General features: G+C 46.4%; 1 protein-coding gene across 1 annotated transcript in view; it reads right to left on the minus strand.

Moving 5' to 3' along the window:
* The window catches only part of TMEM266 (transmembrane protein 266), a 74596-nt gene extending 60401 nt beyond the window's left edge, over positions 1-14195 (minus strand). Inside the window, exons 1-2 of the mRNA XM_021709045.1 lie at positions 14059-14195; positions 10248-10436 (exon numbers count right to left, since the gene is read on the minus strand). Of these exons, the coding sequence (XP_021564720.1) occupies positions 10248-10436; positions 14059-14096 (227 nt within the window). The 5' untranslated portion in view covers positions 14097-14195. The remainder of the gene's footprint in view (positions 1-10247; positions 10437-14058) is intronic.
* Between the last annotated feature and the right edge of the window lie 2182 nt (positions 14196-16377).

Raw genomic sequence — 16377 nt, forward strand, 5'->3', positions numbered from 1 at the left:
CACCTCAGCCTCCCAAAGGCGCGGGATTACAGGCTGAGCCACTGAGCCCGGCTGCTTTTCCTTCTTCTAATGGGAGCTGAAATCTGACCAAGTGAAGCTGGCATGTTCTGAGGCAAATGTGATTTCTTTCTTTTGGGATGGCTTTGTGAGGAGGGCGTAGAATTAGCTGGGAAGCTCCGAGGTGGGCCAGCCACAGACCACAGCCTTGACTTTTGAGGCAGAAGCCCAGTCCCTTCCGGAATGGTGGCTCCTCCTCAACTCCACAGAGATCTGGGAACCAGCTCCCAACTCTCTCCAAATGGAACTGGGCTTCCCCTTTTCTTCTAATCCTTATCTTCACACAACTCTACCCTTTCACTCATTCATGTCATTCCTTCTTCAGTCAACACCCCTCTGTTCTAGGCTCAGATGATCTGTTCCCTGCCCTGATGGAGACCCTGGCCCAGCACTGGAAATAGACTCATACTGTGGCAGGATGCGGCAAATGGTCAAATATATTTCTTGTATAATTGGGTGAATAAACACAGAAACATGTAGCTGGTTCAGGATCAGCAGTTGGCCTCATGGCAATCACTAGCCCAGGGCAGGAAAAGGAGTTGATAGCAGTTAAAGGTATTTCCTTTTGAAAGGCAAGTTGCAACTTTAAAGACCCGCTAGGACACCAGGCAGGTTTTGATGGGAAAGGCCAAATGGCCCAAAGTCTAGCCATTTAATGGATATGCAAAAAGAGTGGCTAATTCACAGACTTATCCAAAACCCTCCCTTCTGAAGTTGACGGTTTACAAGCCTGCAGTTCCCGGAAACAATTTGTTCTTTGAAAAATCTAATTTTGCTAAGTACAACCTTGTAAGATTCCAAAGGAAGTATGTAATCACTCAACACGACCCCCATCCCTTACCTAAACGAGGGTATAAGACCCCACGGCTCCTGTTCTGGGGTGCTCGAGCTTGATTTGGATGCATGAAATTCTTGGCCCGCTGTGCTAGCCAGAGTAATAAAGTACCACTTCCTATAATAGTCTCGGTGTCACGATCTCTCTATTTTTCCTGCTACATTTCAGAGAGGAAAAAAGCTCAGTATCATTCCTGGGTATGGTGACAGAGACAGGCAAAGCGTTATGGATACCCTGAGATGAGGCCCTGGTCTGGGTGGGGAGAGGGGCAGAAGACTTTCTGGAGAATGTGGTCCTCAAGTTAGACAGCACAGGAAGAGAGAGCTGTATTTTGGACTGTGGCTTAGTAGGTCTCTACCCCTCCCTTCCCTTTGTCCTCAGCCTTTGCTTGCTGGAATACCTAAAATTATTTCAGTCCTTATTTAGAGATGTTTGCTATATTGGGTCTGTCTTATTTTTCTAACCTGACATCTCAAAAAATATCCCTGTGCCCCCATTATGTTTTTTTTTTTTCCTGTGAGTGTGAAGTTCTGTCAGAAATACGCCGTTTACATTATCTCTAAGTAATAATACGCCTTTTTATATCTACCCAAGACCCAAACTTCCTCCAAGCTTCTCCTGCCTGGGAGTCCAGCCCTGACCTGTCAGGAGACCTTTAGAACCCCAAGACAGAAATTATGATCTTGCTAAGTACTGAATAGCTTTCATTTATTACTTCATTTTAATTTTTAATTTTAATTTTAATTTTAATTTTTATTTTTTTTTATTTTTTGAGTTGGAGTCTCACTCTGTTGTCCAGACTGGAGTGCAGTGGCCGCTCCCGGCCACCGCAGCCTCGGCCTGCTGGGCTCCAGCGATCCTTCCGCCTCAGCCTTCCGAGTAGCCGGAATTACAGGCATGCGCCACCACACCCAGCTGATTTTTTGATTTACTGTAGAGATGAGGTCTCACTGCCCAGGCAGGTCTCGAACCCGCGGGCTCAGGCAATTCACTCACCTCAGCCTCCCAAAGGTGTGGGATTACAGGCTGAGCCACCGAGCCCGGCTCTAATTTTTATTTTTTTGAGTCAGAGTCTCACTCTGTCACCCAGGTTGGAGTGCAGTGGCAAGCTCATCGCCACCCCAATATCAGCCTGCTGGGCTTAGGTGATCCTTCCACTTCAGCTTTTCAAGTAGCTATAACTATAGGTGTGCACTACCAGGCCCAGCTAATTTTTGATATACTGTAGAGGCGAGGTCTCACCAAGTTGCCCAGGCTGGTCTTGAACCCCTGAGCTCAGGCAATCCTCTTCTAAAGTGCTGAGATTACAGGCTTGAGCCACCGTGCCCGGCCTCTTTTTATTTTTGACAGAGACCATCCCACCTACTCTCCCATGACCCTCTCTGCACGCCCTCTTTAACCAAAAAGATGGGAAGTACTATCTCTGTACGTGACCATAAAGTCTCATGGCATGTCTTACACTGTCTTCCTCAACACACATGCTGTCACCACAGTCCCTCCTATAGGGCTGTGGGCCTCTCCAGGGCACAGAATGGGCTTCTGTGAATCTTCTGTCCTATGGGGCTGCGGGTCTCCCTAGGGTAGAGACCAGGTGTCTATGGATTTTCTGCCTTTTGTGACTTCTTGTCTTGCCCAGACCCAGAAAACCAACCAAACCTTCGATGATTAAGAGAAAGCAAAACGTCCAGTCTGTACCATGAGTGAGTCTCTTGCAAACTCAAAGTCTCGCTTCTAAAGGTAGAAAGTTGGTTCCCTGAGAAGCAGCTCTGTACCTCACTTTCTCACTGTTGAATGGGGTGACATCCAGTGCCAAAGAATGAGAACAAAGACTAAGGGGATCTGGTTACATGTAAACACAAAGCCCCAGCATTGCCCACCAGAACAATGGACACAGATCAAATTGCATTGGAATGAAAGCATCAATTGACCGAGTTATTGAAGAAACAGTCTAAGAGGACAGACTTTTCCCAAACCAAACAATGGCGAGAAAGGCTGAATGAAATTTAGAGCTAGTTCTCCATTGAAGGCTATGAATGGAGACATGGCTCCCTTAAAGACATTGCTGAGGATTCCCTGATATCCACACTACCCCTGCCCCACTGGGGAAACAGCACAGTATTTTGGGATATGATGTAGTTCAAGGGGTAGACCTGATTGGCATATGGATTGTCCCATGTACCTTGCTATGTGACCCGATTCGAACCAATGAGATACGAGGACAGAGCTCATGGGGCTTCTGGGAAAGTTCTTTGTTGCTCTCAAAAGAGAACAATGGGCAGCCATTCTCGCTTGCCAGACATGACTGAGGAAGGATGTAGCCTGATGACCACAGGCAGCCCTCCCACAAGGCATGGAGGAAACCTGATAGTGTCAGGATTAACCAACACTGTTGACAGCAGAGGGGAGAGATGTCAGGAATCTGGTCCATGTTGATACTGGTGAGTCTCTGGACCAACCTCAAAGTTGCCCTAGCTCTGGATTATACACTACTCCATGATACGTTACTCCATGTTTGAGATGGGTGTTCTGATACATGCAACCCAAAGCAACTGGCTGACGGAGTTACCAGTCTTTGGTGAGAAGAACGGTGTAGTAAAGAGATATTAAGGCAGCAGAAATTTATAGGACTTGAAGATCACAGAACATGAGCCATTAGCTGGGTGCGGGGCTCACACCTGTAATCCCAGCACTTTGGGAGGTGGAGGCAAGAGGTTTGCCTGAACTCAGGGGTTCGAGACTAGCTTGGGCAACTTGGCAAGACCTCGTCTCTACAATAAATCTAAAAATTAGCTGAATGTGATGGCACATGCCTGTAGTTCCAGCTACTTGAAAGGCTGAGGCGGAAGGGTCGCCTGATCCCAGCAGGTCAAGACTGCGGTGGCTGTGAGTTTGCCACTGCATTCCAGTCTGGGTGACAGAGTGAGACTCCAACTCAAAAAGAAAAAAAAGAAAAAGAACATGAGGTATGAAGGAGACAAACCTGGCTGGTTCCTCAGGTTCTCCACGAAGTAGAGAATTATGGCCAGCTCAGCTGGAGTTCAGCCACCCCTCTGTTCCTCCCTTGGGTGACTGTTCACCTTGTGGACATGCAGGGAGGTATATGTGTTATCACTATTGAAGGAGGGAGGAACTTGGGTTGGGGAGGCAGGGGGAGAAAGGCATGACACAACTGGCATGATGTACCAGCTCAGCCCCCTGGGTTGAATTGGAGACTGGGGTTTAGAGGGGTGAAGGCCAGAAGTAAACAGGACCAGAGCTGTGGCCATAAGCAGCACATCAACAGCAGGGGATAGAATCGAGGGTGGGGCAGCTTTTCTTCCTCACCCTGCACGGAGCCCACACTGCATGGGCTCTTGGTTTCTGAAGGCCCTGGATGTGGCACTATCATTCCCATGATGGAAGCCATCAGAAGCAGTGGCTTCATGGGCAGTGGGTGTGGACAAGAGGAAGCCAGGGCAAGGGAAGAGGAGGACACAAACTCCAGCAGTGACCGTGACTGACTGGTAGGCTTCACGGGTGTCTTGGAAACCACTGGTTCCTATCACAGCAGAAAGAAGGTTTATGGTGGTTGTAAATAGGCCAAAATGCATGTGTGGCTCATTTTGATAATAATGGGTTGGTGAGGCCAGGCAATATCCAGCTAGGTTCTACTGGCTGGGGTCATAGGAAACACATTTTGAGAAAAGATCGTTCAGTTTGGGGTATGCTGGGTTTGAGATGACCAGGATGGGCAGGTTCCTCAGGATGGATTCGAGTGCTGTCACTATAAAGGCTATGTTTTTTTTAATTATTATTTTTAGCAATTACTTGGATGGAGACAAGAACAGTTCCTAAATATGCAGCCAATTGAGAGACAGAAGAATAGATACTTGCATGCACACTTGTCAGGATTCTGAGGTTTGTTTGGGCTTCCTGTTAAGATGTCCAGGAAGCAGTTGGATATGAGCTGGGAGTTTAAGAGAGATAGGGATTTGGGTTAGAGACATGACTTTGAATGTTACCAGTTGAAAGACATTAAGTTATGGAAATGGATGAAATTACCCAATGTGAAGAACTAGTAGAGTGAAAAATGGCCAAAGAAGAAAATGAAGAACCCTAACATTTAAAGAACAGACAGAGGGAAAAATATATATATTTTTGTTTTATTTAAAAAAAAATTTTTTTTGAGTCAGGGTCTCACTCTGTCACCCAGGCTAGAGTGTAGTGGCATAATCACTACTCACCACAGCTTCAATCTCCTGCTTCTGCATCAGTCTCTCCAGTAGCTGGGGCTACAGGTACATGCCACTATGCCCTGATAGTTTTTTATTTTTTTGTAGACACAGTTCTTACTATGTTGCCCAGGCTGGTCTCGAAGTCCTGGGCTCAAGAAATCCTCTTGCTTTGGCCTTCCAAAGTGCTGAGATTACAGGCATAAGCCATGCGCCCAGCCAGAAAAAGAATTTTTAAAAGGCCTAGACAGAATAGCTAGAGGAGGAGGAAGAAAATCAGGGGAGTGTGGTTATAACAGCAGACACAGGGAGATGTGAGAGGGAGGGGGTGACTGACAGTTTCAAATTCTGGGTGAAGGATAACATAAGAATTCTATCAACTAGGAAGTGGTTGATGCCCTTGAGGAGTTTCCATGGTGTGGATGGGGTTGAAGTAAAACTGCAGCAGATTGAGAAATGAATAGTGGGGGGAAGAGGGAATGGCAGGGGTCAAAGAGGCTCTCAAGAAGTTTGCAAAGAAAAAGAGAGGTGCGGTAGTCAATGGTGACACGGAATCAAGGGAAGACATGAGAGCCTTGAGGGTGTGATGAGATCGAGTGAGGAGGTGATGGACAGAGCAAGTTAGGAAGGTAGGAGGGGGAAGGGACTCAGAGCTCAGGAGACAGGGTGACCCAAGAGGGAGGAAGGGAGAGACTTGGTGTTCTGCGGCCCGTTCATGACTGCTGCTACTTTCCGAGAGAACAAGCAGAGGAGGTCATCTGCTGAGGCCAAGAGTGAGGGGACCTGAGGCAAACGGAAGCGATTAGGACTAGTCAACTCAAGACTAACCAGGGCCATAGAGGAGGACTGTCAGGCTAAACCGAAAACCAAGTTGAGGCTGGAGACCTTAAGTCTGGGGAGGCACCAAGCTGCTGGTGTGATTTCCCTTCCTGAGCCCTCAGCAGCCTGGGTGAGGCCATCACAGACAGCTCTGCAGTTTGGGTTCTGCCAGGCAGGAATGTGAGGAGGACCAAGGGCTCCCAGGCAAGTCAGAGAGCCAGACCAAGATGGGGCTCTTCCCCCATGCCTGTGAACTTTCCCACGTGAAGGTGACTGTTCCTTTTTACTTACCTCACAGGGCTTTCATGAGCAAAAGGGGAAATGGACACCAAACCACCTCACACCCTCAGGATGACTGCAGTCCCAAAAATGGAAAGTAACAAGTGTTGGTGAAGATATAGGGAAACCGGAGCCCTGTGTACTCTTGGAGGAAATGTACAATGGTGTAGCCGCTGTGGAAAACAGTACGGAAGTCCCTCTAAAAGTTAAAAATTAGAATTATCACGTGATCCAGCAATTCCACTTCTGGGTATATACCCAGAAGCATTGAAAGCAAGGTCTCAGGGAAAGATGTGAGTACACTTATGTTCACAGCATTCTTCACAACAGTCAAAATGTGGAAGGATTTGAGAAGATAGTTCAGTCTGGAGTGTGTCCACTGACAAAATGTGGCATATCCATACAATGGAATATTATTCGGCCTTAAAAAGGAAAGAAATTCTGACACCTGCTACAACATGAGTAAACCTTGAAAACATTACGCTAAATGAAATAAGCCAGACACAAAAGGACAATTACTGAATGATTCCATTTATATGAGGTAAATAGAACAGTCAGATTCGAGACAGAAAGTAGAATGATGGTTGCCGGAGGCTGGAGGATGGGGAAATGGGAAGTTGTCTACTCTGTAATGGGTTTAGAGTTTCCGTTTTGCAAGATGAAAAGTTCTGGAGATGGATGGTGCTGACAGTCACATGACAATGTGAATGAACTTAGCGCCACTGAAATGTACACTTAAAAATGGTTTAGATGGCCAGGCATGGTGGCTCATGCCTGTCATCCCAGCACTTTGGGAGGTGGAGGCAAGAGGATGGTCTGAGCCCAGAGGTTTGAGACCAGCATGGGCAACTTGGTGAGACTCGTCTCTACAATAAATCAAAAAATTAGCTGGGCATGGTGGCACGTGCCTATAGTTCCAGCTACTTGGAAGGCTGAGGCGGAAGGATTGCTTGAGCCCAGAGGTCAAGGCTGCGGTGGCCATGAGTGTGCCACTGCACTCCAGCCTGGGTGACAGAGTGAGACTCCAACTAAAAAAAAAAAATAGTTAAGATGATCAACTTTATGCTATGTGCATTTTACTGCAATCTTTTTTTAAGTTTTTTTTTTTTTTTAAAGCATGCTGGGTTGTTAAAGGCACTGGATAGGGTAGCTAGCAGTGGTATCACACAGGCAAAGTATGTTATCCACAGTCACAAGGGTGACGTTGTAAAGGGACAGGTGACAACTGGAAGCCCGGTGGTGCCAGCCAGGCTCAAGAGTAAAAGGAAATCGGGCTCAGTTCCTGTCTCTGTCACTGTATGACCCTGGGCAAGTTCCTTCTACTCTCTGGGCCCTGGTGTCCTATGAGAATGTCTGGAATAGATACTTTCTAAGGTCTCTTCCAGTCTCAGATTCACTGAAATATCACTGAGCTTGAGAGCAGTGAGGGGCAGGCAACTGAGCCGCTGGACACTTTCTTGCTAGGGTCCCTGAGGTCTCTTCCTTCCCAACATTAAAGACTCATTCTTGTATATATCACCGCCCTTTGTGGGAAGAAGCATTTTCACAAGTCTTAAACCGAGCTCAGAGCTGTAAACAGGGCCTCCTGTTTTCTGTTACTTCAGAAAGACCAGGTTGGAAATTTTGGGAAAACCCCAGGAAATGCAGCAAGAGCCAAGAAGCCTTGTGAAGAGAGACTTTTCCCCCTTTGCCGTGTGTTTATGTTTTGTTTCATTTTTTCCCTGGCGTCTGTCCTGGGCCTGCTCTTACTTCCTCCAGGAAGCCCTCTGGCTGCCAACTGGCCTCCCCTGCAGAGAGCTCCAGCAGCGAGGCAAATCCCTTTGCAGGGCTGCTTCCTATTTGCCCAACAGGAACAGCTTTCCTGGGCACACCTGGAGATTTGAATCAAATCAAGGGCCTCTCTGCCTTGCGGGCACTTCATTTGTATTCGTTTGTATTTGAAGAAACCTTGCAGATGCCCAACTCAGAGGCTAACAGAATGATAAAACAGGGCCTCTGCCAGTCTTCCCCTTGGAGCTCACAGGATACACCTGGCAGGAGTTATACCAGGGAGGGGTACTCCACAGTGTGGTACATTTGAAAGGGTAGGACACCCATAGCGTGGTCTACCCGCAGTGCCGTAATGCCCACAGGGGTCAGATGTGGACATTGCTCCAAACCAGGATCTTTGGAGGTCTTCCCGCTCCTCTGCATGCCATCCGATTGTAAACCTGAAAGGGGCCTAACATAGGCTCAGGCCAGGGCAGGAAAGACCTTGAGAACAGCCAGGGCGTTGGGAGGCTGCACTACCACCTTCGACCGCCAGAGTGCAGTGATACAGTGACTTACCGGTGCTCAGAGACAGACCCAACCACCTACATAATTCAGAACCCCATGAAAATGTTTAGCTCCTTAAGAATTTCAAGACAGCAGCAGCACAGCATTAAGCCAAGCGTTGGGGCCCTTCTCAGTATCAGGTCCTGAGCTACCGCACAGATCATACACGCCTGAAGCTGGCCCTGGCTCAGGGACCTCATGATTTAGCCCAGTCTTCAAGTCAGTGGGAACCTTGGAGAAGCCAACCCTGCTCTGTCAGAGCTCAGGACAGCGCTACCACTGCCAGACAGCCCTTAGCCATCTCCCACCTGCTTTCCTATCCTTTTTTTTCAATGCCTTGCTGAAAATATGTACAATACTTGGAAAATGTATATTTTTCAGAGAAAACCACTGGGGCATAGTTTCTGCAAAAGAGGGTGTATGGTTTCATGGGAAGGGAGTCTCTTCAAGAAACAAGCACAGGGAATCCAAGCTCTGCAAATTTAGCTTTAGCTAAGGCTTCTCATTTGCATCTAAGATACCTGGCAACCTTTCATTTTTATATTCAAAGCAGACAGCATGTTCCAAAATGTTTACAGACACTTGGGAAAGGAAAGTAGCTCAGAACTTGTTCCTAAGGTCCTGTCCAATGGTTATAAATCTGTGTCTAAGACATATGGGGCAGAGCTGGGGAAAGTCCTGGTGGGAGTAGGAAGTTTGACCTGCTAGGACCCATTCCTGCCCCTCTCTGGCCCTCAGCTACACCCATCTCCCCAAAAACTGGGCATCAAATCAAACTGGTGTGCCCACCCCCCAGCTCTAACACTCTACCATCCTCTTTCAAAAAGGATGTTTGTAAGACAGACTAGGCAAAAGAGAAATGGACTAGGAAACAAAGGCATCCAAATGACTGACAAGGTGCTTGGGCTGGGGAGGCAGAGACAGGCAGGGAAAGGCAATGATACAGCTGAGCTGGCATGATGTGCCAGCTCAGCCCCTCGGTTTGAATTGGAGACTGGGGTATACAGGGGTGAAGGCCAGAAGCAAACAGGACCAGAACTGTGGCCAGAAGCAGCACATCATCAGCATGAGACAGAGTTGGGGGTGGGACAGCTTTTCTTCCTCACTCTGCATGGATCCCATAGTGTGTGGGCTCTTGGTTTCTGAGTAGGAGGAGGTAAGGGCCACTCTTTTGAATTAGGGACTCATGTATCCTGCATGTTCTCACTGGAAAGGGAGGATGCTCATGTCTGCCAAGCTTCTAGCTGAATTCTCCTGAAGTTCCTTACATGCTAAGCTTGTTACTGCATGCAGACTATGTTCTTTCTGGTCTCTTTCCAGTGAGAGTCGGATTGATAAAGAGAAAGTGTAGGTCAAGTGTATCCTTTTGGGGATCTGTGACCTTGGCCAAATTCCTAAATCCCATGGGTCTCCTGTTTCCCAAGTGTACAGGGAGTGAGTTGGGTGGGCCATTAAGGAGTGCTTCAGTCCTAAAACAAATTTTATGATTCTCTGATTTCCAATCAAATGTCAGGCTGTCTAGCAGTGACAGGTATTTTCCTGTGCTCAATGCCATTTTCTAAGGAAATAATGTCTAGGGAGAAAAAGGGCCTGAGTGGCCTGATGTGAACTTTTGGTTTCCTACTATTTAGCATCTCTCATTTCTGCTGCTGCTTCTTGGGAGGTACCCATGGAAACCCAGGGAGTTATGCAAGAGACTTGCTAGCCAGCTCAGCGGTCCCAGCACCTACCCTTCTCTTTGGTAATCTTCGTCCAGATTTGACAGGAGCTGTGAGCCCGCCGTGGAGAGGTCAACAGCAGCCAGGGGCAAGTCCCGATAGGCAAAGTTCACCAGCTGCACAGGAGCAATGCTCTTGGTTTCTTCGTCTACTTGTTGGGAGATGATCTCTACTTCGGAAATTCCTCCTTCTATGGCAGGCCTGAGTTGGAGAGGAGGAACAACAGGGAAGAGTTATCCCTAAGACCATAAAAACGCTTCCATTCCTCAGGGAAAGAAGGGAGAGTACACCAGAATCTATACATGAGTCCCTAATTCAAAAGAGTGGCCCTTACCTCCTTCTACTCAGAAACCAAGAGCCCACACACTATGGGATCCATGTAGAGTGAGGAAGGGAGGTGGAGTGAGGGAGGGAGAGAGGAAGAGAGGGAGGGAGGGAGAACGCACCAGAATCTATGCCATGATTGTGGAGAGAGGGAGAGGTGAAGGGAGGGAGGAAGAATGCACCAGAATTGATGCTGTGCTGGTAGAGGGTTGGGGAAGCTTGAGGTTCCTACTCTTCCCCACTGGCCACCCAAGGACTGGACTGAAGCCCTAACCAGTCCTATCTCCTTCAACTGTGGGGGCAAAGGAGGAATAATGGGAAGAGGAATTGCTAAGATTCACAAATATGAGCTCTGGGGGCAGGGTCCTTTTTAAGGGGAAGTCAAGACCCGGATGGATAACTCTGCCAACCAGCAAAACTGTGGCTTAGGCTTTTAGGATTTTGGGTCACTGAACTTTACCTGGGAGTAGTTCATTCTTTTCAAGTGTCTCCTGGGTTTCTTTGTAAAGCCTCTTTGAAATGTCTCCATCCTCTGTACCACAATAGAGAAAAGAGGCTTTTGTTCACAGCTGGGTGGACTATGGTGGTTGGGAAGCCTACTAGGAGACTTGGTAAGGTCTAGTGGGACTTGAGGTGGTGAGGACAGCAGGGTCCAGCTGTCCCTGGCTGCCACTCCCTTCCTGTTTGAACCGGTCCTACCATATCTCCCTTTCTAAAGTTGGAAGCAGAAAATGGGGTCATTTGACCAAATGTCTGAGGTGTGGTCTCTTTCTAGGTTACTGTCAGGCCACCTCAGGCACTGCCAATAACTGATAACTCCCTGGCATTCCTGAGCATCCCAGCCAGGGTTGTACCATCCCCCAACTCACCAGTGGGTATTTGGCAAATTGTGGAGGGATTTTTGTTTGCTACAATGACCACAGGAAGTCACTATTGACATTTAGGTAGGGGTGGGGACATTACACATCTTGCATGGTGGCTAACAACTAAAGACTATCCTGCCCAAATACCAACTGCGAACCTCTTGAGAGAGACCAGATTAGAACGTTTTGCTTTTGCTTTAACTTCCTGGGGTGCCATCTTTTGTCTGTCAGCATACCCTTGGCCCTGTCTCATCCTACGGAATCTAGGGGCTGGGTCTTTGCCTCTGGCCAAACAATGAGTGTTAGAAAGGAAAATGGTACAAGGGAGAGGAGTAAAAATTAAATCTTTGAGGGAACATTGAGGGTCAGTACACAGGGTAATGAGGGCACAGCTTTAATAATGAGGTGGCAGCCTAGTCTGCTATAAACTGTTATTGGGCTCTGGTGCTGGCATGAATGCCAACTTCTATAGAGCTCCCTCCTGGGTCTCAGTTTCTTGAACTGGACACGAGGAGGTGAAATAGATGCTCCCTAAAGACCATTCCTTCTCACCCTATGTTCTGAGATGGATAAGAGAAATATGGAGCAGGTCAAAGGCGCTCTGGAATGACAAGGCCACACACGTGGGTGGGGAGCTCTAAATTCTAAACTTTTCTAACGTCCATTGACATGTAACCAATAATACTCAGCGGTTGTTATTCAGGAAATTCAGCTCTGAATTTGCTTATTTCTTTTTTGCTTGGATCATCCAATCATTGAGGGAAAAGTGGGATTTTTATCTGAATGCCACAGATTGGCTGGGTAGACTACTAATTTCCAGTGCCCCGATTCCCTTTTGTAGGCCTTATTTAAACCTGTACTTTTTGCTACTTGTCAAGCACAGATAATGGTACTCATCATTGCGTGACATTTGCAAAATGACTCAAGATCTTTAGAAGAAAGAGTCATAGGATGTGAGGCTTCTATGTTTCTCAACAACTGATAGAAAAGTGTGGGTGTTTACGAGGGGAATCCCAGCTCCCCCAAACGTTTCCCTAAAAGTAGATGCTGGGTTGAATTTGTTCTCTTTTCTTCTGGACTACTCAAGGAAACTATGGGTTGCTAAACTGAACAAAGAGAACTTTCTGATCAATAAAGTGTTCATGAAGGGAAGGTTTCAGAAACTAACCAGAGGAGGCTCTGAGAAGCCTGCAACAAACTACTCCTGCCTTGCTAGCTCTTCTGCTCTTTGTTCCTCTTCTGCAGTGGTCATAGTGGCTCAGCACCATCTCTGGCCATGTGCTCATCTCAGCAGAGAGATAAGGTCTCCTTTGGTGGTAGTGAAGTCCCACAGTTTAGAGCCTATATTGAAACTACAGCTTGGTCTTGAATTTAAAGAACAGTATGGTAGACAAAATGTATTAATGGCTCTATTTTTTGTTTGTTTGTTTGCTTGTTTGTTTTTTGAGTTGGGGTCTCACTCTTTCACCCAGGATGGAGTGTAGTGGCATGATCGTGGCTCACTATAACCTTGACCTCCTTGGCTCAGGTGATTCTTCTGCCTCAGGCTCCCAAGTAGCTGTCACTACAAGCGTGTGCCACCATGCCTAGCTAATTTTTAAATTTTTTATAGAGATGAGGTCTCACTATGCTGCCCAGGCTGGTCTCGAACTCCTGGGCTCAAGCAATCCTCTTGCCTTGGCCTCTCAAAGTGCTAAGATGAGGTGTGAGCCACGACATCCAGTCCCGTTGTTTACCTCTCCTTGAACCAATGCCTTTTGCCATCTGACTTTGCAGTTCCTCTCATTAAAAGGAAAAGTATATATCCCCAACCCTTGATGCTGTGTTCAGTTATGTGACTTGTTTTGGCCAATGGGATGTTGGCGGACGTGATATGAGCAGAAACATGAAAAGGCCTCTGTGAATGTCTGTGTGTGCTCTTGCACTTTCAACATCACCATTAGAAGGTGACCAGCCTTGCCTACTAGAGGATGAGAGACACGTGGAACAGGATCCAGTCTCACCTAGGTCAGCTGATAGCCAGCCAAGACCCACACTTAAAAGCAGTCCGAGCCAAGATCAGTAGAGCTGACTACCTAAGACTTGTGAGCAACAAACTCTTATTCTACGGAGGTTGTATGGGTGGCTATCACACAGCATTGCTGTGGCATTAGATAATGGATGCATGCTCCATGTGACAGAGCACCCAGGCCCATAGGCCAGAAAGGGTGGGACACGATGGTACAGTAGTTGGAGTGTTGTTTTCATCTTAGTATTTTTACTAACCAGTTGCAAAACACAAAATAAGTGACCGCCCAGTAAGTGTTGGGTAAGATTCAGTGATTGGCCACAGGGCATCTTAGGTTTTGGGAACTGGAAGCAGTTGTCTCTTAAGAGTTCTGCCCCTGGTTTCATAAAGCAAGCTTTTAGAAACCCTCTCATGATTTCTAAATTCCTTTCAATTCCCATTTTGTTAATTCACTTTAAGCATCTCCTAATCTTGTCTTGAGTATTGCTTTTGAAAGGTCTCCCCATTTTCTGTGGCCTCCTGCTGAAGAAAATGCATGCAGTGGTTGCCTGAATTAGAAAAGTCTCATCTTACAGGAGATTTACAGCAACAGTTCTGGATCCAGGGAGCAGATCCCAGCATCACTTACTGTGGATTGGTCATGTTGAAAGGTGCAGCCAGAGCCATGGGTTTTCTTGGTGTCTAGTGGGGCTCAGCTGTCCTGAAGCCTGCTGTCAGCATTTCTAAGCGTGGGTTCTTCAAGACACATACAAATATAGTGCCCTGAAAACAAAAATAGGAACTTATTACCTTCACATGCCAAACCAGAGTCCTCCTAAACTCATCTAAAAATGGGAGCTTTCTTCCATCTAGTGCTTTTCTTCAAAATAATGTTGAATAGATTCTTACAATTACTCTATGGATGGGGTTACAACAGGCATAATTTCTCTCATTTTTAGATGAGGAAACAGGGCCAGAGTGACAAGGTGACTTTTCTGTGTTATACAGAAATGGCAGAAGACCCAGGTTAGTCAGGTTTTCTAACTTCTCATTCACAGCTCTTCCTGCTAAACTGCTGTGCCCCACCAAATAGTCTAACTCTATACTTCAGCTTTAAGAACCCCAAAAATAATTGTTTAAAGAAATTCAAAGGTTTTCCACATATTTTTCTCTCACTACCCTTTAACTTCTAGTAGTTCTGTCTCTCCATTCATCCAGGTTTTTCTCTTCTCCTTCTTTTTGCTGGGCCTCTCAGTGAGAAAGGAAGACCCCAGAGCCAGCCTACCCAGGGTCAGAGCCTCATTCCCACTTACTAGCTTTGTGACCTACTCCCTCTGTCTTTAGTTTTTCCATCTGTAAAATGGGGATAATAATAGAACTAACTAAATGAGGTAATGCATGTAAGACACTTAAACAGTGCCTGGCACTTAGTAAGTACTACATAAGTCTTGACTTTTACTATCACAATTAACATTTTGTATAAATTAAAATTGCACAGTCTGTTGAATCTGAACACATTCTAAAGCATTTGGATAGCTGAGTATGATTATTTCCTCTTAAAATCTGGACTAGGCAAACAGAATATATGTTTCTATCAATCCAGGCTACAGGACCACCTAGAAATCTTTTGGGAGAGAGTACAATCTAGCAGAAAGTACATGAAGAGAGAGACCCAGGTACTGAGTGATTTTTGAACAAAGAGGCATCTACCGCAAACTGCTTCACCTACAAGAAGAAATCAAGGCAGGATAAAGTCTGCTTCCCCGAGCCTAAAGCTCAGCTCTGGGGGGCAGTTAAACCAGAGAGACAAAGGGGGAAGACTGTCACATCGTGCAAAAGAAAAAGCTACTCTCAGGGCGAGAAGTATGAGAGGATGAATGGTAAATTTGCCAAGCGAGCAAGCTCCTGCGGGCTCTGTGTCATCAAGACAAGGCAGAGTGCAAGTTAAAGAAAACTGAAGATGTTCTGGGAAAGTCTGAACTTAGAGCAACTGGAAATAAGAGAGATGGAGACTCTAAAATTAAACAGGCCTCCATAGAGGAAGCCACCAACCATTTCCACACCGGATGTTTGGGGAACAATAAAAGCAAAGGGCAAAGGCTTGGGGGCAACACCTGGGAACAATGGACAGATATATATATTTTTTAATTGGAGTCTCACTCTGTCGCCCAGCTGGAGTGCAGTGGCACACTCCCAGCCACCGCGGCCTCAACCTGCTGGGTTCCGGCAATCCTTCCGCCTCAGCCTTCCAAGTAGCTGGAACTACAGGCACGCGCTACCATGCCCAGCTAATTTTTTGATTTATTGTAGAGATGAGGTCTCACCAAGTTGCCCAGGCAGATCTTGTTTTGTAACCACCTTACTAAGGGTTTTGTCTTCCCCTAGCATACCTTAGTAAGGAGAGTCTAAGCATTAAAAACAGAACTGTCCACTAGAGTATTTGGGAGTGTGTGTTAACTGCACAGTAAACGTTATAAAATTTTCCAGTCCACAGCACAGATCTCATCAGCCTCCAACTTTTTTGTCCTCTTTATGAAGCTCCAGTTAACACAATCTTCCCAATATTAAGACCCATCACGTGGCTCATGCTAACTCGCCTGACAGTGATGTCAGGATTGAGGTATCCACACATGAAAGGCCAGGCCATCAATCCCCCCTCCAGAATGGCGGTTTAACGAACTGTATTCCCAAATGAGAATTCACATGCCATATAAGACATTAGCCCTGTGGAGGATACAACATGAGGGTCGTTGCTTTCATGAGCCTTCAGACTGACTGGGCAGGAAGTTTAAAACATACAAAACTTCAAACCTTTTGCCTATCTCTAGTAGAGAAGAACAAGTAAAAACTGATGAATCTGTGTTAAATAATAAACAGTTACCACACTAATAGTTATGGCCAACATAAAAACATATGAGAAAAAAATAGAAATGAAAATAACATTTTTTTTTTAAAATTTGACTTTTTA

Source organism: Carlito syrichta, unplaced genomic scaffold (genome assembly GCF_000164805.1).
Source record: "Carlito syrichta isolate Samal-C Ts95f unplaced genomic scaffold, Tarsius_syrichta-2.0.1 Scaffold154498, whole genome shotgun sequence".
Lineage (NCBI taxonomy): Eukaryota > Metazoa > Chordata > Mammalia > Primates > Tarsiidae > Carlito > Carlito syrichta.